Raw genomic sequence first — 13075 nt, 5'->3', positions numbered from 1 at the left:
CCCCCTGGCCAATCCCGGCGGTTACCTGCCACGACCTTTCCCGGGGCGAGAAGTGGGGCTGGGGCACCTGAGCGCCACACTAGAGCGGGGTGGGGGGTTGGAAAATCTCAAGTCCCGTCCTGTCCTGGGGCTGAGGGGCCACGCGAGTGCCACCCGCGGGGGTCGCTTACCCTGTCTGGTTCCCGGGCTGGGCGAGGGGGCCCCTGAGCTCCCCCGCGAGCACGCCCCCCTGTCCGCGGGCTGGAGGGGCCACGCGAGCACCCCCAGAGAATACCTGCGCCGTCCTTTCCAGGGGTGGGGGCGAGGGGGGTGGCACTCGAGCGCCATCCCCAGGGGGTCGCCTAAACTCAGTCCGGTGACGCGCCTGGGTTCCAGACCCGGACTCGTCCCAGGGTTTCCCCAGGACAAGCTGACCCACAGATGGGTCCTTCAGGAAGGATGCGTGCCTGAAGGTTTATATGATACGTCCCAGGTTGCCCGCTGATTATGTCCAAGGTGGTCCTAATTGAAAGGCACAGCCCCCAGGCGTTCTCTCAGCCTCCCCATTCTGTGCATTTCAGGGACTGGAACCAGAAGTAGTTGGAAGAAGCCTGGCCGTTTTCCGGAGGGGCACACTGATCACCTCCTCCTCAAATAAGAATTTTATCCAGAGCTCAGGGGATCCTGTCCATTTATGATTTTCCTGAACCCGGGCTCCTTGAACTAGCGCACACCCTACAAGTTCACCTAACTTGGTGGAGACTGATTTGGAGAAGGGTGTAGTGTTTAATTTCCTTTTCAGATTATTTTGAAAAGGCTTCATAATCTCAGATGGCACCCCAGCGTTAAAACTCAGGAGCACACCAGTTAGCTGAGTATCAATAAGGTTTTTCCTGAAACCAAGGAAGATGCAAGAGAGAATGATTTAGAGTGGACCTCAGTGTGTTCTATTAATAATATCCGATACTACCTAATAGTTTTAAATTGTGAGAGGTCATTATCATGGTTTAATTTTGCTGTCAAAGTTCATTCATTCCTAATCAGGAAGTATGAAGTCAGTAATCCTGCTGCTTATTGGAGTTGTATTTATTCTTTTTCCTGGTATTTTCTTGAGGTTTGCCAGGGATTCTGAGGCTGTGCTCCCTTCTACACCTCCTGCTGGTCCCCTGGGGCTGCAGTGGGTGGGAAGTGCCAACCTCACCTGAGTCTATTTGTATTTTTGCCCAAACCAGAATAGATATTTTTTATCTCCTACTTACTGCTCTAGCTTTCAAAACCAGAAGCACTGGTATAATCGCTTGAGAACAAAGGTTTTGTGCTGTATTCTCTTCCTGCCCTGAGTTTAGTGACGTGTGATGGTGAAGTAAATCTCTTTGGGAGAAAATAATCAGTCCTACCTATCCTGGTGATGTGTTCATTGACCAAGAAATAAAAGCACTGCCATCCTCCTCAAAAATATATTTGGGGATTGGAATCACAAGGAGGCCAGAGTAATGAATATATCCTAAATATGTGTTATTTGTATAATTTATAAATATATGTGCATTTGTTCATATTATATAGTTACTCATACTAGAGGCCCTACCCAGACAATGGCAGCTAGGAAATACAGGTAGCTCGTGTCAGAAGTACAAGAGTGCTTGTTGGAAGATAGAATTTCTGTTTTAGGTGGAGGAGGGCAGAGTGATAAAGATTCTCAGCACATTTTAAAAATCTTGAGTGGAGAGAGCCTGAAAAATTTCCAAAGCAATTGCCCCTCGTGGGACTTAACTTCATGAGATGTTGGTGACTCCTTTCCACACTTGGTGGAAACTGTGTTTGAACCTCAATGGCTGTTTGAACATGGGGCAGACGACATGAGCAGGTAGAAGGGGCCTTGCTTGAGCATTAGGAAGCCTCCCTCTGCCCCGACAAGAGAGACTAACGTGTGTTGTGACTGATGCTCAGTATAACTCTGGAAAACTTTACTCCTTAAAATTATGTCAGATTAGGAGTTGGTTAAGTTGAAATTCTCTGCTAACCTATCTGGGGTAAATTACAGATTCTAGAAAATTCCCTGGCTCCATAGTCAAGTTAAATTTTTAAAAAAGGTTTAAAAATTAAAATAGAGTTATAAAGTATTCTCTGTGTTGTGCTGGGGAGAACCAATAGGTTTTAGGGTGAAAAGTAAACAAATATGGAGGGCCAGGAGCTGTAGTTTTGGGCTTTTTATATCTTATTTAGGGAGACCAAAGACGTCTCATGTCTACAAATGCATTGATGAACAGTGGCTCCTGAAGCATAGCGTGGAAAGATATTCAGGGAACTGCAACTGTTGACACAGTTGGAGAAAGGGTCTAATTGATTCACAATTTTTTCCCAATCTTAGGTTCATGATGAAAGATTTTGTCATCCCTGCCTTACCTGTTTTCCTAAATTCGAATATTCCGTGAGTAGAAGTTAGGTGGCATCTGTGATCCTTGCTCACAAACTGTCATTCAGTCACTGTTGGGTGAAGACCAGGCCCCTCCTAGGATGATTATGGGATGCCTCTCAGGATAACTGACCGGGAAAGGGGGAAACAGCACCCAGCCCCCACCTTTTCACTCCTTAGAAGCTTCTGGTGCTCAGGAAGCCCCTGCTCTTGTTTTGGCCTGTTCCTCAGGCTGGAACCCAGCTGTGCACTGACCTTTACTCATGCTCCCTATTTGACCAAGAGCAGCTGGTCTCCTGACCACTTTGGGGCTACAAACCCATTAAAGGAACCAATGATAGTTGTATGTACTCACTTCAGAATAATGTTTATATGCCAGTGCACATGTGATTTTGCCTACAATTTCAGAAGCTTCACGTTTAAAATGCTTACGTTAATGATACATGTGCCAGTTTTAAAAAAATTAAATTATGCATACTTGGAGGCATGTTTCTTTAAATAGATGATTTTACGATGAATGATCCTAAAGAATGAGCCACAGACGTTTGCTATTAACAGCCCTTGAAGATCTGGATTATTTCCTCCAAATAAACTTTATCCAGAACACTTTAAACCACAATTTTCATCTAACTGAAACATTAAGAGGGTGAAATTGATGTAAGAGACTCTTGTTCATGTGGTAATTTCTAATAGTTCTAGCCTAATGCATATACTGCCAAAATTAAAATATACCAGAAACTTGAAATCTTGGCTCAAAATTTATTCATTCGTTCATCTGTCCATCTATTTATCTAGTACTTTAATATTTACTATATATAATGTGGGCTTATATAATGGTGGCTCAGATGGTAAAGTGTCTGCCCACAATGCGGGAGACCTGGGTTCGATCCCTGGGTTGGGAAGATCCCCTGGAGAAGGAAATGGCAACACACCCCAGTATTCTTGCCTGGAAATCCCATAGACAGAGGACCCTGGTAGGCTACAGTCTATGGGGTCGCAAAGAGTCAGACACGACTGACACATATATAATGTGCTGACTTAAAAAAAAAACAACAAACACAATATAAGAGTCGCAAGTTAAGTTTTGTTTGGGGCAAAATGAGAACTATAGTATGGGAGACTGCATCTTAGATAGCTCTGAGAAACTGCTCCAAAGAGGTAGCAGGGGAGTTCAGTATATATGTAATTTTAGTGAAAAGGGAGTACATGCAATCAAGCACATATTTTTTTGCAGAAGGTTTCTGCTAATCATGAGGAGCAGATGTCATCATGTAGGAGATGCAAGAATTGGGCTCATAAAATCGGCTCCTGAAGACACCTGTCGAAGAACTGTCCTGCCAACTTTTCCTTGAGAACAGGGCATATCATTTCTGATCTTCACACAGAACTTATTTCAGCAGGTATTGAAGGTCAGCAGCTGCAACGGCACATGATTTAATCCTTGTAGAGGAAGATGGCAAGCACCTGTGGCAGGTGCCAGTTTGTACTTGATAATGAAATGGTCTAGGTTTTCTGATTGATTCAGTGGGGAATAAGACCCAAATGGATTCTGTTAGAAGTTGGCCTCTGGTCAAAGTAGGCATTTCATCAATTCCTCCCATCAGGTTGATCAAGTTTCCTTTCATTCACTGCTGAGAGTCCTTATGAAAGGATTATGAATTATGCCAAGTGCTTTTTCCACATCTATTGAAAATATCATATGGTTTTCCTATTTTTATTTAATGAACCTCACTTGGTCATGATCTATTGTCTTATAAATTTTTGATTTTGATTTGCTGATTTTTTTTTTTTTAAGGATTTTACATCTACAGTCATGAGGGCTATTGGTGTATATTTCTCTTGCCATGAGGTGTTTCTTGTCTGGTTTTGGAATCAGGCCTTATATAACCAGTTGCAAGGGGTTCCCATGAATGTGTGTGTACAATTGGTATTGGCATTTCTTTTTTAGTTATATGGAATTCACCAGTGAAGCCGTCTGGGCCTGGGGTTTTCTTTGTGGGATGATTTTCAGTTAGGAATTTAATGACTTTAGTTGATAAAAAGTTGTTCAAATTCTCTATTTTTGTTGTATCCAGATTTGGTGATGTATGTCTTTCTTGGGAGTTGTCCATTTTGCATAGGTTATCAAACTTGTTGGCCTCAAGTGCTTAAAATATGATTCTTCTAGTGCCTGAAGCATCTTTGTGGCCCTTCTTTCATTCTCAATAGTGGTGATTTATGTGTCTTCTCTTTTTTCTTTTTTCTTTATCACAGGAGTCAGGACTGAGAAAGTGCAGGGAGGGGCTCAGGGAGAGCATCTGACTAGAGCAAAGCTCTAAGCTGAGAGAAGGGGGGAAAAGGGCCTGGGGGATGTGCCCTGGACACCTTGCAGGCCAGGGCAGAGTCAGGAAGCCGTGGGGATGCATTAATCACAAACCAACCTTCAGGGGACCCCCTTCCCCTAGTAGGACACCTGAGTGCTTGGTCATGGGCCAGGTTGTGGGAACCTGGGCCTCCTTGCTGCAGTCTGTCTGTGAGGCCCACCCTCGTGGCTGCCATGTACTTTCCCCTGCATCCATAAAGGTCCTACACCCTCAGGAGCTCCATCATCCCCCCAACTCACAGTGAAGTCCAGGAGATGCCTTTAGGACCAAGGAACCCTCTGAAATGCTCAGCAGTTTACAGTCACTGGCTTATATTTGTCACACACTCACTTTGTAGTTCAGTTCTATTTTTAGATGTATACATCTTCTTCCCAAATTAAATTCAAAGCCTTGCTTCATCAAGATTATCTTTTGAATGCCTGAAACTCGATAACTGTTGATAATTTCATAGATTAGCAATCTCTCCACGTATGCTCAGTAAGGAAAATACAATCATGATAAATCCCAGGAATAATTTGCTTAAAAATAAACAGCTTATGCCATTTGTGGCAACAAGAATGACCCTAGAGATTATCATACTAAGTGAAGAAAGTCAGACATTGAAAGACAAATACCCATATCACTTATTTGTGAAACCTAAAAAATGGTACAAATGAACTTATATATAAGCCAGAAATAGACTCACGGACATAGGAACCAAATTTATGGTTTCCAAAGGGAATGGGGTTGGGGGAGGTATAAATTAGGAATTTTGAATTAATGATATACACTACCGTATGTAAAACTGATAACCAAAAAGTTTGTATAGCACAGGGAACTATATCCATTATCTTGTAATAACCCATAATGGAAAACAGTCTGAAAAATAATTATATATACATATGTAAAAAAACATAGCTTAGAGCTATCAAGGGCATGATATATATAAAATATAATTATGCGTTATTCAACAAAAAGTGCTAATTAAGCATCTGTTGTGTGCCAGGCATGTGCTCAGTGAGGCGAAAACAGTGATAAATAAGACCAGCCTGGCCCTCATTTTGCTTATAGGTTTATGAGACAGACACACAATAAGCATATAAGTGAACAAGCAAGTTTAGAGTAGCTGAAGATAGAGACTTAATGAATGGTGGTCTCCTGAAGTTGTATTTACTCCACAGGGTTGGTTCAGTTAAGTTCGGTTCAGTCGCTCAGTCGTGTCCGACTCTTTGTGACCCCATGAATCACAGCACGCCAGGCCTCCCTGTCCATCACCATCTCCAAGAGTTCACTCAAACTCACGTCCACTGAGTCGGTGATGCCATCCAGCCATCTCATCCTCTGTCGTCCCCTCTTCCTCCTGCCCCCAATCCCTCCCAGCATCAGAGTCTTTTCCAATGAGTCAACTCTTCGCATGAGGTGCCCAAAGTACTTGAGTTGCAGCTTTAGCATCATTCCTTCCAATGAACACCCAGGGCTGATCTCCTTTAGAATGGACTGGTTGGATCTCCTTGCAGTACAAGGGACTCTCAAGTCTTCTCCAACACCACAGTTCAAAAGCATCAGTTCTTCAGGACTCAGCTTTCTTCACAGTCCAACTCTCACATCCATACATGACCACAGGACAAACCATAGCCTTGACTAGACACACCTTTGTTGGCAAAGTAATGTCTCTGCTTTTCAGAGTTGGTTAGTACTAGCAAATTGAAGCTTGTTTGTGTAAAAGATGAGCCTAACATACTTATCAAAAAATTCAAAGTGGAGGAATCTGTAAACAAGGATCTAATTTTCTCTTCAGACAGACAAACCGAGCCATCTTCTTGGGACATTTCTAGGATTGAATCTCTTTCCCAAAGCCTTTTACCCAAATGAAATAGAGATCTCTGTAAAACCCAGATAGAACTACACTGATTTATCCATTAGTTATTTATTCCTTTTTTCATGCTTCATTCATTGTGCTAAGACAAAGATAAAGATCACATAAGTACTTACTGGTTACAATTCCTACTAGTGTCTGGTATTTATTTGCAATTTATTTTCTTTTTTCCACTATGTTAAATAAGCATATTTAGTGCTTTCAAAATGCTTGGTAAAGAGGAATTATAAATGGATAAGACATTCCTTTCCCAGCCTCAGAAATTATTCCTGAAGTCAGATAGTACTTTTAATGCAAAACATTTATAAATCTAATCTATTATCTTAGATAACCTTTCATTGCGATCCACAGGAAATAAATAAAGCTTTTACTTTTGCATCTGAAAACTATTTCTAAGTCAATTATATACACATTGCTCCAGAAAGTTAACATAGGTGATAGAAATTAGTATGTTTTTTTTTTTTTCTTCTCCTAGGAAAGTCTTAATAGACAGCGATACTTGAATTCTTTATTTCCTCATGAAAACTCCACTGCCGTCTATGGAATAAACCAGTTTTCATATTTGTTTCCTGAAGAGTTTAAAGGTATGGGCTCTGGGGTTATTAGCTGATTAGTTTCCTGATTTTAATTTTTTTCCTTAATTTTTGAGAATCTTCAGTTGTGAAGTTAGTAAACTGAGTAATAGTTAACAGTAATTAAATGCTTAAAAGTGTCAAGCAAGTACCTGGTGCTGACAGTTGGAGAAATAAGTTCATGGCCACTTTCTTCTAATAATCACTTAAGAACTAAATACTACCAATTCAGGCATTTTCCTGTGGCTCTGAGGAATAGCAACTCATCCCTCTTCCAGTTTTCTATGCTATTTCTGTTCAAGACCCCCCTGGTTATGATAAAACAGATGATGTCAATTATACTCATTTTTTATTGGCCTGCTTCTGTCAAACCATTTCATGTGACAACCCAGCCCTATTGGAAGAATTCTCATCTTTTATAGCTTTTGTCTACTCCATTCCAATTATGGGAAATAGTAAAAGGCAGACTTTATCAGAAGCTCCACTGTTTCTGTTGAAACATCCCTCTGAAAGGAATCCCTGTAATATAATGTTGGTTGTCCTTTCATCTTGTATGTGTTCACAGCTATTTATTTAAGAAGCAGCCCTTCCAGGTTTCCCCGATTTCCGGCAGAAGAGTACACATCCATCTCCAACCTGTCTTTGCCGTTAAGATTTGACTGGAGGGATAAGCATGTCGTCACCCAAGTGAGAAACCAGAAGACGGTATGTCTTAGGTTTTTTGTTTTTTCTTTTTTCTCTTTAATCACTTTAGGATGGGAGTCACTTTTGGGATCAAGTTCAATCAAACTTGTGATGGAACCATCCTTTCAGTAGGTAAATTCACACCTCAATCATCACAAAATGATGAGAACAGGAGACCACCCCCAACCCTGGAGAGGGAGGCGCTGTTAGGCCCAGCTTCACTTGGGGGCTGAGCTCTGCGGGTGTCCCTCCCTGCCTGCCTGGCCCCCACTCAGCACACAGACTTGGGGCTGCTGCCCAGTGTCACAGTTCCCAGGACTCTGCAGAACAGAGGGTGGAAGGCTCAAGAAGGTGAACTTGACCAAGTTAAGTAGCTCCGAAGGGAAACAACTTGAAATCAGGTGCCTGGTCCCTCCCTGAACCCTTGGGTCTATCCCTTGAGCTCCCTCAGAGACCCTGCCCCCAGCCCTGCCCCCAGCTCTCCCCTGCACAATCACACACATTTTATCTGTGGTCCTTAAAAAAGCTGTCAGATCTGCTTTGATATGACATAGACATTCCTGGAAATTACCAACTGTGCAAAATCATAAAATGGAAATTAAAGGGATTGTAGGAGAAATGAGGTTAAGACTTCGCACTAAAAAATTCATGACACATTAAAAAAAAAGAAGAAGAACAAGAAAGTAGTAAAAGTAACAGCACAGTTTTACCGGTGTTAAATGGTAAAGAAATGTGTAAGTCCTGAAGTAAATGCAACCATTAACCACCATGTGATATCACTTATATGTGGAATCTAAGATATGACACGAACTTATCTACAAAACAGAAACAGACTCACAACACACAGAACAGACTTCCTCTTGCCAGGGAGGAGGGGTATAAGGGGATGTAGTGAGAGTTTGGCGTTAGCACATGCAAACTATTACATATAAAATGGATAAACAACTAAGTCCTACTGTACAACACAGGAAACTATGTTCAATATCCTGTGATAAACCAGAATGGAAAAGAATATGAAAAAAGAATGTGTGTGTTTATGTATAACTGACTCACTTTGCTATACAGCAGAAGTTAATACTATATGTAAATCAACTATACTCAATGAAAAGATAAATTTAAAAAATGCAGCAATTTACCTTGCAGAAGTCCTGAGTGTGCCTGTGAAGATATCTGGAATCAGAGGGAAAGCAGAACCCCAGATGTTGGTGGGGTGCTCATGGCCCACAGTGAGCCATCTTGCCGGCACACATTCGAGAACAGGTGCGTGTGCCCTGCACCCCTGCCAGGCACAGGGATGGCAGCTCACCAGGAAAAGTTGATCCCTACAGGGATGTGGTCTCAGTGTGTCTGCAGTGGAAACCTCAACAGGTCATTCAGTGTCCTCTTGTAAGACCAGCATTTTGGATCCAACAGTTCCCCAGTGACCATCGCATTAAGATGAGATCCTTTTTGTTTCTCAGATTCTGTATTTGTGGTTGTGGATAGAAATTACCACCATATCATGTGCTTTATTACTGGGTTCTAATGAAGAGTGATGCAGTCTGAAACCCAATCTATCCAGGAAGCGCTTACGGTGTCTTCAAGTAGAACTTTCATTTAGGAATCTTTGTACTAAAAGAAAGATGTTTTGGAGCAGCCACCACCCTCTTGGAGCAGCAGTAGGTGGGTGACCTGAAGCAACCTGCATTTACCTTTCTCAAGGAGTGCAGAGCCTGCAGTAGCATCCCTTAGTGAATGCTGTACTCTCCAGATGCCCTGGAGCTAGAGATGTAGGCCACATGAGATCCCTCAGAACTTCACTCCACAAGGACCACCAGCTGCCCTTCCTCTCTTTCCTTCAGCACCTGCTGCTGCTGCTAAGTTACTTCAGTCATGTCCGACTCTGTGTGACCCCATAGACGGCAGCCCACCAGGATCCCCCATTCCTGGGATTCTCCAGGCAAGAACACTGGAGTAGGTTGCCATTTCCTTCTCCAATGCATGAAAGTGAAAAGCGAAAGTGAAGTCACTCAGTCGTGTCTGACTCTTCGAGACCCCACGGACTGCAGCCCACCAGGCTCCTCCATCCATGGAATTTTCCAGGCAAGATTACTGGAGTGGGTTGCCATTGCCTTCTCCGCCCGCAGCACCTGGTCCCAGGATTAAGATGGTTCCACCCAGTTTCAAGTCCCACTCTCATCTCTACCTTTCCTGCGATTCTTCTTTCTTATGTGAAATTCTTGATTCCATTCCTTTCATTCCTTTGTTCTGCTGCTACTGCTGCTAAGTCGCATCAGTCGTGTCCGACTCTGTGCAACCCCATAGACGGCAGCCCACAAGGCTCCCCCATCCCTGGGATTCTCCAGGCAAGAACACTGGAGTGGGTTGCCATTTAGTTTAGCCAATAAAAGCAAGTTAAGAGACCCAGAGTCAGAAAGATTGTTAGCGAGTATTTCAATGAGGAACGATTACTGTGGGTTCCTATAATTAGGACATTACCTGTGCGGTCATAATCCTGTTGAGCTAACAAGTCATTCATCCATGTCCTGTGCTTGTCTGTTAATGAGAACAAATATGTACCATGCACCCCTGCTCTGCTCACCTTTTCCCTGCCTTCTGCCCTTGGAGGGGAGGTGTTGGAGGGCAGAGCAGAGTGTCAGGGGAGAAGCACACACACACTTTTTCATATTTTTTCCATGATGGTTTAATCACAGGATATTGAATATAGCTCCATGTACTGTACAGGAGGAACTTGTTGGTTATCCATCCTATAAGTAATAGTTTGCATCTGTTAATCCCAAGTTCCCTGTCCACCCCTCCCCCACCCCCTCCCCCCTTGGCAACTACAAGTCAGTTACCTATGTTTGTGCTGACTTGTTTTTCTAAAAAGAACGTCAGTCCAAGTGTTTTCCTAATCTCTAAAGTTCACTTTTATTTTGCAATGTCTAACTTGCAATAGTGATACTACCAATTTACCTTTAATAAATAGTGTATTTTGATGCTTCTAAGAGAATTTAATTGAAAATCAGCAGGATTGACATTTACATTCTGTAGGCCTCCAGATTCTGCTCACATGATTTCATCATTTGTGTTGTCAGAGATGTCAATGGACGTGATTTGCACATTGTTAGATAACAAATATTCTATCTCTGTTTCTGTCATCATTCTATCTCAGTGTGGTGGATGCTGGGCTTTCAGCGTGGTAGGTGCAGTGGAGTCTGTGTGTGCGATAAAAGGGCAGCCCTTGGAGGTGCTGAGTGTTCAGCAGGTGATAGACTGTTCTTACAGCAACTACGGCTGCAACGGAGGATCCCCGCTCAGTGCTTTGTACTGGCTCAATAAGGTGAGTGGCTCTGCAGTCTTTTAAGCTGCTTGTTTACTGTGTGTTCAGTCTGTCATTTACTAAATAATATTTTCAAGTTTGAAAATGTAGCTAACCAGAGCTTGAATTAATCCAAAGATTTCCCATATATCTGACTATGTATATCTAGAAAAGGGGTCTTTAGGAGGTTATTGAGGTTAAATGAGGTCATAAGGGGCTTCCTTGATGGCTTAGCAGTAAAGAATCCTCCTGCAATTCAGGAGACACAGATGTGGGTTCAATACATAGGTTGGGAAAATCTGCTGGAGGAGGAAATAACAACCTACTCCAGTATTCTTGCCTGGAGAATCCCATAGAGAGAGGAACCTGGCGGGCCATGGTCCATAGCATCGCAGAGTTGGACACGACTGAAACAACTGAGCATGCACACACAAGATCATCAGCCTGGGGCCCTAATTTGATAGGACTGTGACAGAAGAAGAGAATGAAGAGGGCAGGGTCTCTGTCTCCCGTGTGAGGACACATTGAGAAGGTGGCCATCTGCACCTCAAAGAGAAAGTTCTCACCAGACACTGACCCTGCTGGCCCCTTGACCTTGAACTTCCAGTGTCCACAACTGTGTGAAAATAAATGTCAGTTATTTAAGCCCTCCACCCCAAAAAATAAGAATTGCTTCTGTGTAGGTCAGCCATCGCAGAAGGCAATGGCACCCCACTCCAGTACTCTTGCCTGGAAAATCCCATGGATGGAGGAGCCTGGTGCTGCAGTCCCTGGGGTCGCTAAGAGTTGGACATGACTGAGCAACTTCACTTTCACTTTTCACTTTCATGCATTGGAGAAGGAAATGGCAACCCACTCCAGTGTTCTTGCCTGGAGAATCCCAGGGACACAGGAGCCTGGTGGGCTTCCGTCAATGGGGTTGCACAGAGTCGGACATGACTAAAGCAACTTAGCAGCAGCAGCAGGTCAGCCATCAAGAGAGAAACCAAAGTGTGAAAAATCTTACCTGCCATCTGTGTTCAGAAAAATATTTATGTTTATTCCCTAATATTACTTGGTAATTGCTTTTTTTGCAGATGACCCATCTTTTTTTAAAGATGACAGCGTATGGTTATTCATTTCCATAGAACTTCTGAATGGGAAAGACTAGGGATCTCTTCAAGAAAATCAGAGATACCAAAGGAACATTTCATGCAAAGATGAGCTCGATAAAGGACAGAAATGGTATGAACCTAATAGAAGCAGAAGATATTAAGAAGAGATGGCAAGCATACACAGAAGAACTGTACAAAAAAGATCTTCACGACCCAGATAATCACGATGGTGTGATCACTGACCTAGAGCCAGACATCCTGGAATGTGAAGTCAAGTGGGCCTTAGAAAGCAATACTATGAACAAAGCTAGTGGAGGTGATGGAATTCCAGTTGAGCTCTTTCAAATCCTGAAAGATGATGCTGTGAAAGTGCTGCACTCAATATGCCAGCAAATTTGGAAAACTCAGCAGTGGCCACAGGACTGGAAAAGGTCAGTTTTCATTCCAATCCCAAAGAAAGGCAATGCCAAAGAATGCTCAAACTACTGCACAATTGCACTCATCTCACACGCTAGTAAAGTAATGCTTAAAATTCTCCAAGCCAGGCTCCAGCAATACGTGAACCGTGAGCTTCCTGATGTTCAAACTGGTTTTAGAAAAGGCAGAGGAACCAGAGATCAAATTGTCAACATCCGCTGGATCATAGAAAAAGCAAGAGAGTTCCAGAAAAACATGTATTTCTGCTTTATTGACTATGCCAAAGCCTTTGACTGTGTGGATCACAATAAACTGTGGAAAATTCTTCAAGAGATGGGAATACCAGACCACCCGATCTGCCTCTTGAGAAAGTTGTATGCAGGTCAGGAAGCAACCT

The 13075-nt window shown here is 42.9% G+C and overlaps 1 protein-coding gene across 1 annotated transcript in view; it reads left to right on the top strand.

Annotated features, from left to right (window-relative positions):
- Nucleotides 1-13075, top strand: part of CTSO (cathepsin O) — a 26956-nt gene that overhangs the window by 1615 nt on the left and 12266 nt on the right. Inside the window, exons 3-5 of the mRNA XM_010852532.1 lie at nt 7086-7194; nt 7748-7887; nt 11021-11188. Coding sequence (XP_010850834.1) covers nt 7086-7194; nt 7748-7887; nt 11021-11188 — 417 coding nt within the window. The remainder of the gene's footprint in view (nt 1-7085; nt 7195-7747; nt 7888-11020; nt 11189-13075) is intronic.

Source organism: Bison bison, unplaced genomic scaffold, assembly GCF_000754665.1.
Source record: "Bison bison bison isolate TAMUID 2011002044 unplaced genomic scaffold, Bison_UMD1.0 scf7180017864312, whole genome shotgun sequence".
NCBI classification, from domain to species: domain Eukaryota; kingdom Metazoa; phylum Chordata; class Mammalia; order Artiodactyla; family Bovidae; genus Bison; species Bison bison.
The sequence above is the reverse complement of the archived record's forward strand: the minus strand, read 5'-3'. Positions and strand labels throughout refer to the sequence as shown.